Source organism: Podarcis cretensis, assembly GCF_951804945.1.
Source record: "Podarcis cretensis genome assembly, chromosome: 1".
NCBI classification, from domain to species: domain Eukaryota; kingdom Metazoa; phylum Chordata; class Lepidosauria; order Squamata; family Lacertidae; genus Podarcis; species Podarcis cretensis.
In genome coordinates, this window is record NC_137170.1 from 51,839,528 (window position 1) to 51,857,592 (window position 18,065).

The 18,065-nt window shown below is 41.8% G+C and overlaps 1 protein-coding gene and 1 long non-coding RNA gene across 4 annotated transcripts in view; one reads left to right on the forward strand and one right to left on the reverse strand.

Moving 5' to 3' along the window:
* The window catches only part of LRP4 (LDL receptor related protein 4), a 97,919-nt gene extending 87,240 nt beyond the window's left edge, over positions 1-10,679 (forward strand). For 2 of the 3 annotated variants that reach the window (XM_079950434.1, XM_079950433.1), the window contains exons 33-38: positions 496-609; positions 1,262-1,385; positions 1,715-1,782; positions 2,594-2,678; positions 3,412-3,550; positions 6,058-10,679. In XM_079950434.1, coding sequence (XP_079806560.1) covers positions 496-609; positions 1,262-1,385; positions 1,715-1,782; positions 2,594-2,678; positions 3,412-3,550; positions 6,058-6,390 — 863 coding nt within the window. In that variant the 3' untranslated portion in view covers positions 6,391-10,679. Of the gene's footprint in view, positions 1-495; positions 610-1,261; positions 1,386-1,714; positions 1,783-2,593; positions 2,679-3,411; positions 3,551-4,396; positions 4,464-6,057 lie in introns of all 3 variants that reach the window. The other variant, XM_079950435.1, reaches the window with a different exon arrangement.
* LOC307202850 lies at positions 6,519-17,369 on the reverse strand. The gene is made up of 2 exons (XR_013833034.1): positions 15,583-17,369; positions 6,519-14,879 (listed from the first exon to the last, which is right to left on the reverse strand). It is a non-coding gene; the product is annotated as an uncharacterized lncRNA (long non-coding RNA).
* Between the last annotated feature and the right edge of the window lie 696 nt (positions 17,370-18,065).

Genomic DNA, 18,065 nt, shown 5'->3' on the forward strand with positions numbered 1-18,065 from the left:
GTTATATTTATTAAGAAATATTACAAGTCATCTTTCAGATGAATTCCTTCTTGTCTTTGAGAAAGCACAAACTTAATGGATTTTGTAATATAAAAGAAGAATGGGAAGGTATTGACTAAGGAGCGATATCAAGATAAGACAAGGAGGATACCTGCATTGTGGCCCATTTATTCTCCCTATTTGTATAGTCCCGTGATTACTTGCCAGGGTTGCTGCAACCCTGCGCCAACAAACAATCCAACAGTGACCCAACAAACAGAAATTTTGTGATCCTGTTCTTTTTTATGTTATTTTTGTATATCTTTCAGAGGTTTTTAAATATTAAGTGGTTTAGAAGGGCTTTTCAATAAATAAAATAAGCTTGTGCATGATAGGCTTTGGTAAGAACCATCAGCCACTGTATCTTGCTGATAAGAATGCAAAGCCCCCACAGTTGAGGACAGAAAACGATGTTCTTCTGGTGGTAATGTCAAATACACTGTTTGCATCTTTTAGGCACCAACGCTTGTGGAGTCAGTAATGGAGGCTGCACCCACCTCTGTTTTGCCAGAGCTTCTGACTTTGTTTGTGCTTGCCCAGATGAACCAGATGGACGGCCTTGCTCAAATGGTAAGTTGCTAGAGCTGCAGACCTTCAGAGAGGAATCATGATGTTTTTGCTCCTGCTACATGAGGACTTTTTCTGTGGAGTTTTTTCTGTGAAACCTAAATAAGCCACCTTCAGATAATAGAACAGCCTGTGCGGCAGAATGCAGTCTTGTCAAAGCATTCAGATCAGTGCAAGAAATCATTATCCTGTCTCCTCTGGACTTGGGCTCCTTATGAATTTGAAAACTTCTCTTTGAAATTCTCTTCCATTCTCCAGATGTCCCAGATGCATATTTTAGCATTCTGGATGCGTCTCTGAAGAATACGGTTCAAAGCAGTTCGTTGTATTTCATTGGCATTTTGTGTGCAGTAACTTTAAAAATGTATGTGCATATAACATCGGGGATGGTTGGAGATTGGCAAAATAAGAGCACGCCAATATTTTCTGCTGCTCCCATACAGGCTGTAGCAGCCCAGTTAACCACCTGTAGCTACACTGCAGTTTTTGTTTTCTTAGGAGCAGGTCACTGTTAAAACCACAGTCAGAACCTTAACTGCCTGCTGCTGCGTCTGGCGGAACAGATTGCAATTTCTGCATTTCTGCAAGCTGCGTTTGGCTTAATTATCTCCCCTTCCTAAGCTTCTGTTTCCTTTTCTCTTTGCGTTCTGTGTAGTTCCTGGCATGGGGCCTTCGATTCCCGAGACCACTCGTGCAAGCAAAAAGAGCCAGACTCCCGCTGGTAGATCTGGCTCTTCGACAACCAAACCCCATATATCCTTGGAAACAACAGAAGCAAAGTGAGTGGCTTTGTGGCTTTAAAAGATGATTGTGACAAAAGGTGGTGCCGAGTTCCTCACTGACTCTCCTGCCCCAGCAAGGAGGAAAGAGACTATGCAGGAGTTTTTGCACTTCTTAATAGGATGGTGATATGGGGGGTGGGCAGAGCTGTTCCATTCATGTGTACTGTTCAGCTACTGTATTCTTTCCCCCTCCTGCATGCCATATTAAATGTGATTCCAAAAAACATTAAGTTATGTTGCAGAGGTTTGGACTAGATGACCCTTGGAGGTCCCTTCCAACTCTTAATTCTATGACCTTTCACTGCTTTTCTTTTCTCCCTGTGTAGCTGCTCTGACAAAAAGGTTGGCCAAGGCTTGTGCAGCCGAGCAAGCGAAGCTGTGCCAGCAACCACTGGTGAGTTTTTACATTATCCCTCATTACCCCGGGCTGCACCAGATCTTTCTATGTCCCATGTTGGAGGCCCAGGCACAAGACCGATAAACAACGATAGTGTTACCAAGCCCTCAGTGCGGGTTAAATACATGCGGGTTTATTTTGGCTCATAGCAAAGTAGTCATGCGTTTGCCCAGCTACACACCCACTGTAGCCTTCTGAAATGATGGAACGACTCCAGCAAATTTTGACTTCTAGTAAGGAGATGTTGGTGTACAGGGGAGGGAGGGAGGGAGGGAATCAAACTACTTTTATTGCGAGTCGCAATACTGCATGGTATAATTTGGTGTTTGCTTATCAGCCCTCCCAAAAAAATGCTAATTAGTTACTTCCTGATAAAAGGTCTTGGAACAGTTTTTAGGGAAGCATAATGAAATTAAAATTAAAGAAGAAAAAGAGTTATTGGGAATCGGTGAAGATGGTTTAGCTAAAGCAGATCGGAATTATAAGCAACTCAAATGAATTTTAGGTTGCTTATTTTGTTACCCAAAGGTGTATACAACATTTACACTAGTACAAAATCATTTCGTTCTTTTGGCTGACAAAACACATGCATCAAGAGTTAAAGGGATGGGCTAAAGGAAAACACTCTTGGAATGGAAGAATTGCCACAATAAAAATTAAAAGGCTGCCAATATTTTTGTTGCCTTTTCTGACTTTCTTGTAATTCTGTACAAAAACTAGGGCCCTGTCAGCACTGTCAACAGGCACACATATTTACACACAGGAGCATGGAATGTCATCCTCAATCTAACCTGTTTCCCTCTTTCAGGAGGACTGCACGTCAGTTACATAATCGGAGGCCTTCTCAGTATATTGATCATTCTGCTGCTTATTGGTGCTGTGATTATATACAGGTAATTTCCTTGCCCTAGTCTCTCTGTGCTTCTGAATTCATCTTTTGGTTGGGATACTTCTGACAAAGCCCAGGTCTTCCTTGCTGTAGTTAAAAATGCCTCACTGGAACCAATGCCAGAGGAAATAGGCATGTTGGTCTGCAACAGGTGTGGTGGTGGCATTCCTGGAGACGTAACTGGAGTAAAAAACAAAGTTGTAACCATAAACAAGGGAGGCTGAGATGCTAATGCTCCTAACTTACAGTTCTTGCATAATGTTGTGAGCAGCTCCTCCTCCTCTCCCATTTGCCTCTGGAAAAATGACAGCATTGGTTTCAGGGAGCAGTGAAGAGTAGTTTGCAACAAATACTCAATTCAATTTTTGCCCCGTAGAAAGTTTTTGTTCCCAGGAAATTGTTCAAAGGAATCCTGTGGAAATTTGCACATGCCTTGGTTTGGTTCTTACATATTGACTCTTTGAACTCTGAACATTTTGCATGAATGTGATCTCTCTTGCTTATCAGTGGAATTGCCCCTGATTTTCCCACTGGCATACAAGTAAATAGAATTTTGCTGCCTCCCATGAGTGCAGTCGTGATTTGCTATCTGAGATGTTTGCTATCCGATATAAAAGACTTACTTATGGTTTGAGAAAGGAGAAAATACATGACCATAGTTATTTTTCTGATAGAGTAGTAGTGCAGAGTAGGGCTTTAGCTGTTGAGGCTCTTTGTTGACAGTTGTATTCCTGCAGGCACAAGAAGTCCAAGTTCACAGATCCTAGCCTGGGCAACCTTACCTACAGTAACCCCTCTTACCGTACATCTACCCAAGAGGTAAAGATTGAAACAGTTCCCAAGCCAGCCATGTATAACCAGCTATGCTATAAGGAGGTAAGAGATGCCTTTAGAACGAGTCATCTGTGTCAAGCCACTGTGGTTTTAAACATCAAATTGCAATAAGCCTAACTAATTTGTCTTATTGTCATCAGTCCTAGCAACTCGAAGAACCCTGTCCTTCACCTCTCACATTATTAGAAGGCCACTGACATGGCTCATATAGGTTAACCAGCAATACTGTTTATTTGATGCTTTTGTCTTGGGGGCACCTGTTGCCCAAAGGAAATGAAGAGTTCACTTATTCAGAGTTTTAATTCCTCTATTCAGCCAAAAAAGGGAGTCCAGAGTGGCTTGCAAATCACTGCAACAAGACAGTCCCTGCCTCCAGGCTTAAAAAGATATGGCACAAAGGAAAAATGGATTGGGAGAGAGGAGGAAATGAGACAAATTCTTAGTCACAGTTTCTGTTAATGGCCATTGGGGGTGGAAAAGTTAATGGAGAGGAGGTGCCCGAAGTTGCTGTCCTCCCAGCTGTTGGAGTGGCCCTGCATCTCTTCCCTTCCATCCTCTGCTGCAACCTGATGGCAGGTGACAGTTGATGGAGGGAAGAGTCAGACTTCTCAGCAGAGCTCGGGGTGATGCTGCTGCTGCACCTCTTCTCTTCCCCTTCTCTGGTTCAGGCCGAGATGGCACACTCCCAGTTCCCACCCCAGTACCTAGTGGGGCCCCTGTAGTTCAGTAGTCCTGAATGGCTATATGCAGCTAGACAGATGCGCCTGTGCACTGCATGGATTGCCAGTGGGAGGGAGAGCAGACTAATGGAAAATTGTTGCCTTTGGAAGGGCACATGATGGGCTGTGATGTCTCAAAGCACTTAGTCTCTCTGTCTTTCCTCCTCAGCATCTTTCTCACCCCCCTGATAGCCTTTCACCATTCCTCTTTTGACCTGCCCACAGCCTCATATCAGGTATCACAGCTCTGCATTTGTGCAGCCTCTGCCTGCCTTATTCCTGTAGTGCTGATGAGTGGCCTAATGCTGTCTTCTATTACTTGCTTCTTGGCTGGCTTTCTCTCCCTCTCTTTGTGTGTGTGCGTGCGTGTGCACATGCACCCCTGAAATACTTGTGTGTTTGTGTGCTGGGAAAGAAAAGTGTTTTTGCCTTGGTTAAATAATTTGAAACTGCTTAAAACTTTACAAAATCTTTGTACCCCACCATCATACATGTGCAGGGTATGATCAGTAAAGAGGTTCCCCCCCCCCCCACGAATTGATGAAGCACAGTTATTGCTAATTTTCGTTGCCTCCATGTTTCCTTGCCTCTAATTTTCCTCTCCTCCATGTCGAATTTGTGTGCACCTTGCTGCTTTTATGAGAGTGTTCTCTAAATCTTCGCTATTTTAACATAATTACTGGTTGGACTGATCTGTGCAATGCTTCTTAACTTCAGTGTTTATACCCATCAGACACATTTTGCGTTGAATTAACCAGGGTCGGCTTCTGTGTCCCGCTCAAATATAGACAACATTTTTCAACTGTTTCCACTACATTTCCTGTCCTTTGGAACAAAGCTCAGGATACAGGAGGGTGACTTTAAGAAGCATCTAGTGCACCCCCACCAGATGCTGTTGGACTCAGACTCCTATCATCCCTAGTCAGCATGGTCAGCACCATGGTTGGCTACCCCTGGTGTAGTTGGAGACATGCTTCTAAGAGTCAGTGCCTGCATTCTCATAATCTAATCTGCAGTGGCTATTCTGGAGCTGAATCTTAAGACACTCTCCTAGTTTAACGCTTGATTTCACCAGTGCTCATTTTCACTACTCATGATTTGGGAGATATTACTTGTCCTCCCAGTTTATTCACTACCTGTGTCATCTTTTCATGAGTTGATGGGATGCACAGTTTGTAATGGAATTGCCAGTAGCAGCTGGTCTGCTAGGAAACGCAGCACGTGATGCATTTAGATAGTATTTCATGCACGCAGACATTTGAGTCTGGCAAACCTGTGAAAGCTAGCTCTCTTTTCTGGTGTTCCATCCCATGACCCTGGGATTTTTGCTTCCTTTCTTAAGATAGGTCAGGGACCTCCACAATGAAAGAAAACACCTGTGTGGTATGAAGATAGGTGTCAATAACATTTTTGTCTCCAGTGGGTGGGTTTTGCTAGCTTTTGAGATCTACTTTAGCACCATATTTGGGGGGTCAGAAACTGTTTCTTCTTGCCTCTGCTCAGTTTGGCTAGTGACCTTCTTTCCTTCCCTCCCCTGCTGTGCCCAATATTACCATAGTGTGTGGTTACAGCTGGTTAGTTGGAGCACCTGGAGTCATTTTCTCTGTAAGCACTTCCTGCTTCGTGGCTCTGTGGGCTTGGTTGGTGGAAAGTCCTGTCTAACAAGCAGAAAGTTGCAGTGGTCATCTCTTTGGTCCCTCCCAAGTGTACAATGTGACTTTGTCCACATAGCAGGAAACCGCCTCTTGTGGGTTTCCTGCGCTTCAGTGTTCTGGCACCTGCTTTTTCCTCTTCAGCTCGCATGTCTCATGTTATTGTCTCTGTCCACAGGCCGGCCCTGATCACAGTTACAGCAAGGAAAAGATCAAGATTGTGGAAGGGATATACCTCTTGTCCAGCGATGAATCGGAGTGGGACGACCTGAAACAGATACGGAGCTCTCGGGGGTGTATCCTCCGTGACCACGTGTGCATGAAGACTGACACGGTCTCTATCCAAGCCAGCTCCGGCTCACTGGATGACACCGAAACAGAGCAGCTGCTGCAGGAGGAGCAGTCAGAATGCAGCAGCATCAACGTGGCGGCGACCCCTGAGCGCCGCGGCTCCCTTCCAGACACAGGCTGGAAGCACCAACGCAAACCCTCAACAGAGAGTGATGTCTAAAGCACACAATGAGACGCTTGTCCCTCCTCTGTCACCTTTCGCACTGATGAGATAGGATCTTGCCCGCAATTCCAGGAGGAACTCAAAAGAGACTTGCCTCTGTGTCACACAGAGCCCAGAGACTTTCTTTCTGAGAGGAGCCTGAGCTTAAACTGCCATTGTGGCAAGTGGGAGACAACCTAGAGACTCTTGGCTCACTGTTCATTGATGTTTATTTATATGTCCCCTTTTGCTAGAAGCTGTGGTGCTGAATTCAGCAGCAGCTTTCCCAGCTGTGTCCGAGGCAGCTTTCATTCGGTCTAGTGCACCAGCTAGCCATGGACTCCCAACGCCACCAGGGAGGGATGAGTGTTTCTGAAGTTCCCTGCTCCTGATACTACTACCTTTCTTCAGAGTCCGTTGGCACTAACTAGATTTTGCACTGCGCTCTTTCTATCTTAAATGAAAGGGTTTGGGGCCAGGTAGAAGTGCCTGAAGTGAGAAAGGTGATGTAACAGCGGGTCACTTTTGCAGATACTTGTGTGGGGAGAGCAAACGACAGTTGTAACTTCACTGGAAGGGGCACTAAATTACCATTACCATCTTTTTTTAAGCTATGGGGAAACACCTGTAAAATCCAACCTAGGGTGTCAGGAGTTCAGAGGGTAAAGCATTTAGGTCTGTTGCTGGCAACAGAGGTTGCTCCTGCCACAGTTTGGTGTGGCAGAATGCCCACTCCCTTCCTAAAACATACTTCTGGTTTTTTCAGATTGAACTTAACACATCTGTTCCCTGGAGGGACGACTCGCTGTTTTTATTGCACTTCCCATTAGCTTTGACTTCCAAGGAAAGCGCCGGGTGCAATGGTATTTTATCATAACCTTCCTTAGTTAGTCAAGTCACAGGCCCATCCTGTGGAAATGTGTGCTACTGAAAACAACGTTAGCCTGTGGAACACAAGTGGGCAATATGTTTTATTTGTTTGTCTGTTTTGGAAATGGAATATAAATTGGTCAGTGGGTGTATCTGAAACATCAGGTGCAAGTTCCAGCTCCAACATGCCAGTAGGGGACATTTTCTAAGCCTTTTCTTGCCAGCGTTTCTCTTTGGAAATTCTGGGCGGATGGGTCTGCTCGCACCTTCTTCTAGGATCTGCTGTGTGGGTTGAGTAGTGTGGTGTCAAAAAGTGGGTGTGTGCAATTTGAGAGATGATGAATGTGTGTGGCTAGGCAAAGGCAGGCAGGCGGGGAGTCAGGCAGGGCACCAGAACTGTTTGACTGTGTAAAGTTCCTTTCCTCCACAGTTCAACTAGGTTAAGATTTCCATGCTATGAAGGGAGAACCAAGGCTAAGAAACGGCCTTTTCAAAATGTTTTGCAGGTGGTGGTTTGTGCAACCAAACACTTCCTCCACCAGCTCCAGACATGATTTGGCAAGATAGCACTTACATTGAGGGAAGTCCTATTCAGAGCTGATAACCACATTATTTATTCTCTGGGAATATGCACCACTATCCTCTCACCTTGCTCCTGCAAGTGCCTCTCTTGTGATTAGCACATGATGTATAGACTGTGCTTGTGTGAGTGTGACCCTATTGACAAGCAGCACAGGTTCCCTGTGGCTAAACAGTTACGTGATCTGATTCCTTCCTCTCATCTAGTCCAAGCAGGGAGGAGGGCGCAAGCATTAAAAAAACCAGCGATCCAACTCTAGCAACCTGCCCCCTTGCAGCTTTCCCTCTATAACAGGTCTATATTTCCATCAACAAGGCAACCCTCCCCCTTATGTGTCTTGTTGAGTTAAACATTTTATTGCACACCTAAAACCGTGATACATGAATATGACAATTGTGCATTTTTAATCACATTCATTGAAGGAGTCCATGCACAAGAAAGCTAGGGTGGGTGATGCGTTTGTACAGTGGCAATTGTGTTGGTTGCTGCATAGTGTGTGAAGCAGTAATAAGTAGTGCATCTTTGTCACAGACACCTTTTCTTTCTAGATGGTCCACAGCAGACATGTCGTGCTTCTGCCTGTTCCCTCTACCATCTCCATCCCTGCTCACCTCTGCTATTTCCATCGTGTTTCTTTACATTTGCTGGTGATCCTCTGTTGCCTTCGCCCACACATATTGGGCATGTTTGCACACACTCAGTATTGTAAAAATAAAACAGTGGAATTTTGGGTTGCAGCAGGAACTGTGCAAGCCAGTCTTGGTGCAAGGTCGGCATTCCTGACAATTAACCCCAACCTTTCCCAACTTGTAGCCGGGAAAACCTCTTGCTTTCTCATCTTGAGGAAGGTATAAATTAAAATTACTTTGAGAGCCGAGTTTTGTATTTCAAGGAAACATGCATAAAGCTCTGCTTCTGCAGCATCACACAGCAAAATCAACCTGTGCTTAAAAGTTTCAGTACTGTGAGCAAGTCTTTCTAGGACATGTTTATATTCTTCCATCAAAGACTCTCTCGTTCTGACTGTCCAACCTCAGAACTGTTTTCCTATTTTACCTGCTATTACTCTCTCTTCATTTATTTGCATGTCATTTATTGTGCTTTGCTCTCCTAGCTGTCCTTGTGAACTAAGAGTTGCATTCATTGCTGTCTCTGCATCAGCAGAAAAGACTTTTTTCTCTGTGCAATAAGACTTCACTTTCCTCTCTTCGCCCTTGCATCCACTCAAAATCTGCTCCAGAGTTTGGGGGGATGTGGGGACTGTGGGAGACGAGAGAAGAATGTAAAGTTCTGTTATGCGAGCAGAAGTCCATTTGTGCAGTGTTGGATTCCACCCTAAGTCTCTCATACTTTCAAAGAAATCCATGTATTGAACCACACCAGCTCTTGTGCCTGCATTCATAAGTCCATAAGTGACTTTTTACCATATTCTCTGCGTTCTCTTCCTTCAGCCATTATTTTCCATTGGCATCTGATTCTGACCCATCCGAAAAGATAGAACTTGAGGATTGGAAATGTAAAAACAGCAGCTTAAAGTCCAAATTAAACCAATTAGCTGTATTTATGTTATTAAAATTGCCATCCACACTAGGCTCACTTTATTTTGGGGGAGTCTGGTGAGGGGAGACAAAACAAACAAACAAACCCTGTAAAAGACAATGTGGAGAGCACTTGCAGGAAGGCAAACAGTAACACGCCCTGCCTAGCCCACTGATGTTCTCTTGAAAAGGCAGTAGCATGACAAGGGACTTTGGCTTGAGGAGATCTCTCGTTTACATCAATTATATCAATTTCATGGGCCGTGAAATGGTAATATGAACAAGGGCAAAGTCAAGCATAGCCCTTTTGAAAAAGACAGCACTGGAGATCACATTGTGCTAGTTGTATCCTGATGCCTTTTGTAGGAGACTGGACCAGATCACTCTGGGATCCCTTGCTGTTGTGCATCCCTATGAAAAATTGGTTAGAACTGGGGCTTGGAGCAATGTTGTTATTAGGCTTTCCCCCTACTTCCAGGGGAATATATTAGATTTTAATTTAAATATATTTATTTGGGTTGGCTCCAATGAAGCTTCGTCAGGCTGAAGGGATCTGTGGGGATAGGGTAGCCCTTCTGCTGAAACCATGGACAAAATTAAGGCCATGTGCATTTGAAAAAAAGAGTTCAGGAAAGATGAAGCCAGGCCCCTGGAACTTATGAGGGTCACAAGGCCAGGGTGAAGTGTTGAATATAGGCAGGTGCAATTAGAAGAAACAATATTAAAAATGGAGGCTGGGAAATAATTGAAAAATACTTGTCCTCTTACAAGTTCAGTAAATCAGCAGGAGAGTGCCACTGCCACTAATGTCTCCCCTTGTCTTTCTGTAACTTTTTATTGCACATTCCAGTCTACATAATGACCTCCTTTCTCAAACCCCTTCCCTTGACCCATCTGACCCCTAGCAGCCCTCATAATGGCTGCAGAAGATTGGAAGAATGGTACCTACAGCTTTACTCCTACTTATGAAGTAAACAGCGATGAGATGCGCAAGCAGCCTTTGGCCAATGCTGCTGGTTATATGGGACTCTTCACTGCCAATGCTGATGAAGCAAAGTCTCGTTGCACTTGGACTTTGCAGAATGTGGAAAGCCAGAAGTGGGGACAATCTCGCGAGCACTGATTAACTATGTAAAAAGAACATCCTGCCTCTGTCTGTCTTGAGCTGTTGGCAGCAATTTCCCTACCTTTCTGTGTAATGGTTTTAAATGTTACTCACTGGAGAGATTGGATTTCCCCTTTCCCCCCCAAGTTATTTAACTACTATGCTCAGTATTTTAGGTTTGATGATAATTTAATATAAATTTAGCTTTTCTTAATCGCTCTGCTGGACTTGTGAGTTGTGAATCATGAATGCTACCCAAACAGGCCACATGAAGGCTCATGAAGGCTCATCTCATTTGAAGAAGCGATGGAGTTGGGACCAGAGCAAACAGATCCCATCACACCTCTCCTTTGAAGCAACAACTGGTTTAGGATTTGGGTGAAAGCAGGGGAATGGGAATTAACTTACGAATATTACATATGGCAGGTTATGGCACTGCCAAGGACTAACGCCAGAAATGTCTGAAGCTCAAATTAGTAGGGCTGCTGCTTGCTTCCCTCTGGTATTAACTTGGCATTTCATAGAGTCTATTACGACCCCATGAAGCTTAGAGGGTTTTTGCATTTCTCATGCTGGCAATTTCAATGTTTACAGATGAATCGCTTAGAATGTACACACTTCTGCTTCTTGTCCCTTACATTTCTGTGCTTCCCTTTTAGTTCAGTGTGTGTCCCTGTTTCTCAATATACTGATTGATCCCAGAATCATGAGTCATAAATCAAACCAAATTGAAAGTTTACAGTGCTTTACTACACTTCTAGATGAGCAGATTACAATAATTCAAAACGTGAAATGATTCTTACAAATAAAATGAGAACTTACAGAATAATGACTAATTACCTTATTAGCTTCCTTAATAAATCTAAACACTAGTCTAATTTAAAAATAATTACTAACCAAAGTTTGTAGCTAGTTAGAAAATTAATTTCTATTAACCTGGCCAAGATTGTTCCTAGTTACACACTCCACAGCTGGTATTGATGTAGAGAAGTCATTTTTAGTCCAGAAGCAATTATTTGACCATTTTGGGGTCCATTCTATTAATGGACAAAACTATGACTTACAGCTTCAAACTTTAAACATCGAGTACCTAACTGCCCCAGACTAATTTTGTGGATTTGATGACACCTGCAGCTGCATCCATAACTTGATGGCTTTTCCCCATCTGCTGGTGGTCAGCTTTGACCTTGGCAATGGTGCCTTTGGCATGAGTTTTCTGTCCTGCTTTGCACCCAGTTTCTCAAGTGTAGATGTAAAATAATGTTCCCCCAAAGTTCAATATATCAGTAAATCAGCCATGTACGGTACCTTCTGTGCAGTGTCAACCAAAGAGGCTTTGTGTTCAAATGGGAGCAGTTTCATCTTCTGAAGGCCAGCCTAAAAATCATATTTCCAGCACTTGACAACTAGCCTACATTCATCCTTAGATCTATATATTTCCTCACAGCAAGGTAGCATAGATAATGGCAGCATATATATTTCAAAAATAGCAAAAAATATGTGCCCCAAGCAGCATAAAATATGGTGATGCATCATGTAAGACCCTTGGGATAAATAGCAAACATGATATAACAAGACACATCACATACAGACACTGGCACAAAAAAAAACCCCTATAAGCATGGTTTATATGCAGCAGATCCCTTCATTGGCCCTGTATGAAGTATATGATCAGTATTCACAAAGGGCAAGTTGCAGCGTAAAAATTCACAGTATCATTTATAAAAATGTCCTCATTTTGCATTGATAGCCTTATGGTCAGATGTGGAAGACATTTTTATTAACATTATTTAGCCTGCATTTCCATCTATACACAAGAACCTCAAGACAAGCTTTTGTGTAGCTGCCAAAAAAACACTTGGTATCATTGGACTTTATTGGACTTTTCATTATTGTAGTTAATAAGTTTAATTACTGGGTATCAGATGAGACGAATGTATTTCTCATGCCTGAGTATTCTTAATTTATAACATACAGCCATCTTAAAACGTTATAATCGCTAAAAAAAAAAGATTTGGTTTACTCTTCTTAGCCTGCATATAAATTTTGAAATATCAACTCTGTACCCTTTGCAAGACTATTAAAACAGAAACAACAGTGGACTTCTCCCGTGCTGCTTAGGGATCTTCATATCATTATCAAATGAGTTACAGATATTAGAAATAACTTCTTTTCTCCTAGAAGAGAAAGGAAAAGAATGCAAATATCCTCATACTTGCTTGGTTGGTCCCATTCCCTAGTAGAGTGGATAAGGATATTTCTTATACATACATATTGAAATAACTTTGGTTACTTCCATGTACATGAATATGGACTATATGAGCAAAGATTCTGAATTATGCTGCTAGGTCATATAAATATTCTATTTAATTACAAACCAATATGTTTTAGTTGTTATAAAAACCAGACAGAATCCATGTTTGTTTAGGAAATACATTAATTTCAAAATAGGAAGCTTGATTAAATCTCTCCACCTTTTTCCTTAACCACTGGGAAAGTGCTACTCCAAACACAAAGTGGAACTATCAGCATATAATTCTATGTAAGAACTCTGGCGATTCACTTATGGTAAACCTTTTACATCGCTGGTTCGTGAATGTGAAATGAGGAAACAGCAAAATGCTTCTTTCCAAACAGGAGGATTCAGCTGTGGGACTGGCAACTGTCCATTCCAGTTTGTCTAAAAGGGCTCATTGTTCTTGTATCTTGTTATATCATCCACATTCTGGCTGGAAAAAGCAGCTCTATTCATCCAGCTTTAGAAATTCTGCCATGGTTGACAAGGCTGTGCCTACCACCTACCAAGACAGTAATGGCAATTGCCAAACCACTTTACTTGGAGTAAACAGATTTGAATATTGGTACCAAGGAATCTTGAAGACTGTACTGTTCTTTCATCTTCATATATCACCTTACTGTAAGGTGAAGTTGAAAGTTAATGTAGTCAAATGGTGTTGAGTCTGTAAAGCATTTTATAGAATTGGAAACACAACAATTCACATCTGTACCAGGACTGCCTTACACTCAAAAATGTTCGGTACTAAAACAGGTGAGGCACCCGTAACTACCTGATACAATTTCCAGAAGTAGTAGTAAAGATTGCCTGATGAGGTACGTATTAATTTAGAAGTCCTATTGTGTTCAACAAAATAACTGTATAGGACTGCAGTCTTAATGTGACACAATTGTAACATCTACGCAACATACACAAATGGCATATACAATTAAGGAAACTACAATGGGGAACTGCTCATGTATCACACTCTGAATTGCTTCATCAACTTTGGTATATACCAGTCTGCTATGGATTAAAAAATGGAAAGCAGGATCCACAAAGGGATATAATACCTTTGTATCATTGCATACAATTATCTAATACCCTTCTAGAAGCTAAGGGAGACTCAGTACAGCCTAGATTCCTTCAAAGTAGTCCAAAAGAAATTGAATGCTAGAAGGCTCATAGACAGAAGTGTGTTTATTGTCTTGCCAATCAATCTCTGTTCTGGAAGTCATACTCGTTAACTTACCAGTAAATACAAATAGCCTGGAATCTTTCCAGCAAGGTGCCTCAACCCACCAGTCATGCCATAATCAACAGCTGATTCTGGTAAAAATGCCAATTCTTCATATAAAAAGTTTTTGTATCACCCATTTGTATCACCCAATTAAATCTGAATGTAAACATTCATGGGATAGAGGATATCCTTTTTAGAAACTGTTTTCAGAGTTGCTAATCTTAATTGCCTACCCTAGGCTGATGATGGGCAACTTAATTGATTACTACCTAGGGATTCAGAAAACAGCTAAGTTTTCTTAATGGACCTAACTTGGTCATGTTGATTAATTTCTACTCTGAGTAAAACCTAGTGAAGACCTCCCCCTAAGGTTAAGAGGCAACGATAAATGTGTTAAAACAGAGTGGGTTCATGCCGATAGGTGGCTTACTGCTTAATGGCATCCACTGAGTTCTATGGGATAAAGTTCAGGGAGACAAAGCTTGCATCTCGACAGTGGGATACACAGGGCATCCTTTATTTATCTCTGTCCCACAATGTCTCCTTTATTTTCTCTCATATAAGGGAATGGTGTCCATCATTAATCACTTGCTGGAATTCAGCATTTTATCACTTTATTATATAAAGAAGCAACAGGAACACACAAGTGGGTGGGAGAAGGAAGCAGGACCCCTCTTTTCTTGGGCCCTCCTGAAAAAGGCCAGGAGACAGGAGAGGAAGAGGCATGTTGCCTCCACTCCAGAGGCCTCAGAATAGCTTTTGGCTTAGAAGTGGTGGGAATTAGCAAGCTTTCAATTTTTCCAACACTGATCAGTCCATACAGAACGACACCTTCATTAGGGCAAAAAGAAGTGTGCAAGCTTTTGAGATCCTCAAGACCCTTCAGCAGGCTAGATGCACTGGGTATATACACACACCACTGCATGCATGAGTAGGGCAGAGGATAAGTCACATAGAGTTTATAAGTAAATGTGTATATGACTGCCGCCTTAGGTTAGGCTGCATTTGGTGCAAAAATGACTAGGTTGCACCAAAGACAACAGTGAGAATGAAACATACAAACCGAAAAACTGCTAGTTCTTACTATTCTCTGCAGCGGTAGCCTTTACTTCAACCTGAAAGCTTTTTGCACAAAGCAAAACTAGCCTAATGAGAACCCAATCCTATGCACATATTCTCTGAAGAAAGTGCTATTATGTTTAAGCAAGTTAGGATTGCTGTTTTAGTCTATGTAACATTTTCATGCTGTTTTTAAAATACTATTTTATTTAACATAATTATTACAAAATATAAGCAAAATATTGCAAATACATACATATATTTCAGATAAACACACACATATAAAAAAGAACAAAAAAGGAAGAAAAGAAAAAAGGAGAAAAAGAAGAAAAGTTGGAAGAATTTCTTCCAAATTTATTCTACAAATATCTCAATAATAAAATTTCATTGACTGATTTCCATCGCTTACACTGCACTTCCTATATACATTTTAAGCAAGATTGTATCTGTTATTCCGTATTTCCCCCATACAATCTCACACAAATATTCTAATCCATAAGTTTTCTAAATCTTTCATAAATCTATTCTAAACACAACCAATACCTCACACTTAATCTTTGTCTGTTTTAATTTGGCGGACTTTTTCATCATGTCCTCTCCTCGCCCCTTCATTTGCCTAATCCAATCAGATAAAAGTCTCTTGAAGTTTACATCAACTGGAAAGCTGGCTCACTGCTCTGGCCCTAATACTGTACATTATTACTCTTGTTATTTTTGGATCTCCCCCAATGAAACAACGTGGCTGCCTACAGTTGTGGGCTTTTTAAAAAGGTCTTTGGAATCCACCCCTTCACTTCGGAGGAGGAAGGGAAGGTGAAGCAAGAATAAGAAAGGCATGGCCCCTGACAACGTCATGAGTCAGGAAGAAAGAACCTGTCCGCCCTGATCTTATTATTCTGTCCTGATCGTCATTGTTGTGACGGAGACGTAAGAGGCGGCGTCAATCCAGCTGCTCTGCTTAAAAGACGCAGGGAGAAACTGGACTTCTCCGCTCATCTCTTGATTGGCTGCTCGAATCTAGGAAAATGTCATCTGTGAAGCTTCCATTGGTCATCTTGCACCGTCACTCAAAGCCTAGACGCTGCTAGCATGGCAGAAAGGAGCGCTCTTGAAAGACTGGGCAAAAGTGGCGAGAACTGAGCGGGTGCAATAAGAGTATTTCACGATATTTTATAGCAGAAATTGCTCACCTTTGACCATCCAGGTGATGTTGAATTACACCTCCCAACATCCCTGACTGGCCATTAGCCATGCTGGCTGAGTCTAATGCGGGGTGGGGAGCCCGACAATATTATGTGGTTGATTTCTCTTTTACAGAACTAGAAGGTCCTTGTTCTTGTTGAAACACATACTCAGAATCTACTTTATATATCTTTTTCCAAAATATATTTCCCATTAAAAGATCTCTTAATAAAGATGGCATGTCTTAGTTTTAAAATAATGGATGTAAACAAAAGAGAAGTAGCGCCAATGGGAGTGATTGTCTCGAAAATTATGTTTATGCATTGATACAACAATACCTTTTGCCTCCTTTCTGCCTACGTATAACTGGGCAGCAGCGGAGCGCGAGGTGTAAACTCTCCTGTCCCCAGGACTCAGCTATACAGCTGCAAATAAAACGTTTTAAGTGCAATATACAATGTGATATGATGTAAGGCGATGGTGAGCCTTATGGAAAATTCAATCTATTTTTAAAAAACGCATTAGAAAAACACATTTTCAAAACAATTTTTATATGTGTGTAGATTCCACCAGGTTCACTTCTCTCCCATACAACCACCGCCTTTTCCATTTATTCCCTTGCTATGCACACGTTGCATTTTGAATGAGCGTTCATGCATGCATGACACAGCAGTTCTATAAAGGAATAAGGGAAGGGGGACTGAACAGAGAAGGAAAGACAGCTGAACAGAGCCACATGTGAGTGAACTAATGAGAGATTAGTAAGTGATGCCTCCAACGTTTGAGTGTAGGGATTTGGGAAAGCTGTGAACTAAAATTAAGGGGGGGGGCTCCTAAAGCAGCAGTTCTATGCAGACTTGGCAGTAAACTCAATTGAACCCAGTGGGACCTACTTATGAGTAAACCTGCAAACTAGGCTGACACAATTGTCATGCACTCAACATCTCAGTACTGTGTTTAAATGGTTCAGAAAAAGAGGAAACATCTTATGACTTAAATTAATTTTGGAGGAAATACAATAAACAAGGTCTATTTTGTTTTCACAATAATTAATGCAGATTATAAATATGGCTTTGTGCTTTCAGAGCAGGCGGTTGGGAGAGTTCCCTAAAAATAAATTCCATTGCTGCTTAAAATTTCAAAATACTTTTTTTAGCTCTGCTTTAAGATGTCTTCAAATCATGACAGATCTTATATATCAACACACTTTCATTTTGTTGCCATGGTGTAGTAAAAAGTTGTGATTATTTTCTGAATCCTGTATTAAACCTCTCTTTGACTTTCGGTGTTAACCTGGATTAATTTGACACTCCAGTTGTGGAATTGCATCTTCCATTTCCAATCGATTTAACAGTACAGTAGTACTAGTTCTCAGAGTGGTGAAGTTTCTGAAGGTCTGGTGCTTACCCAAGTTTAATTCCATTTAGAATACTTTACTGGAAGCTCATTACCATTTTGTAGTATTTATGATTATATCCAAATATGCAGATGCACATTAACAAAGAAAGGTACTATCAACCGTGCCAGGATTATTAAGGCAGTCTCCAATTCCTTTTAACCCTCTTCTGTCCAAACTTCCAATACAGTAGTGCCTGTTAGTCTCTTAAAGTTTGTTGCATTGAATTAGCTTCTGCTGGTGAAATGTTTATGGTTTGAATTATGTTTGTCTTACCACTGTCTACTTGGTTATGCCCTCTGCGCAGACAGACTCCTCTCCTATCTGGAGCTTGGCCCCTATTTTTATCTGTGAAATGTTGTGAGAGTAAGCTTTAACTATTTAAATAATAATCAAGAAGGCCTTTGCCCTCATTACTAAGACAACAACCAAGCACCACCCAGCTTCC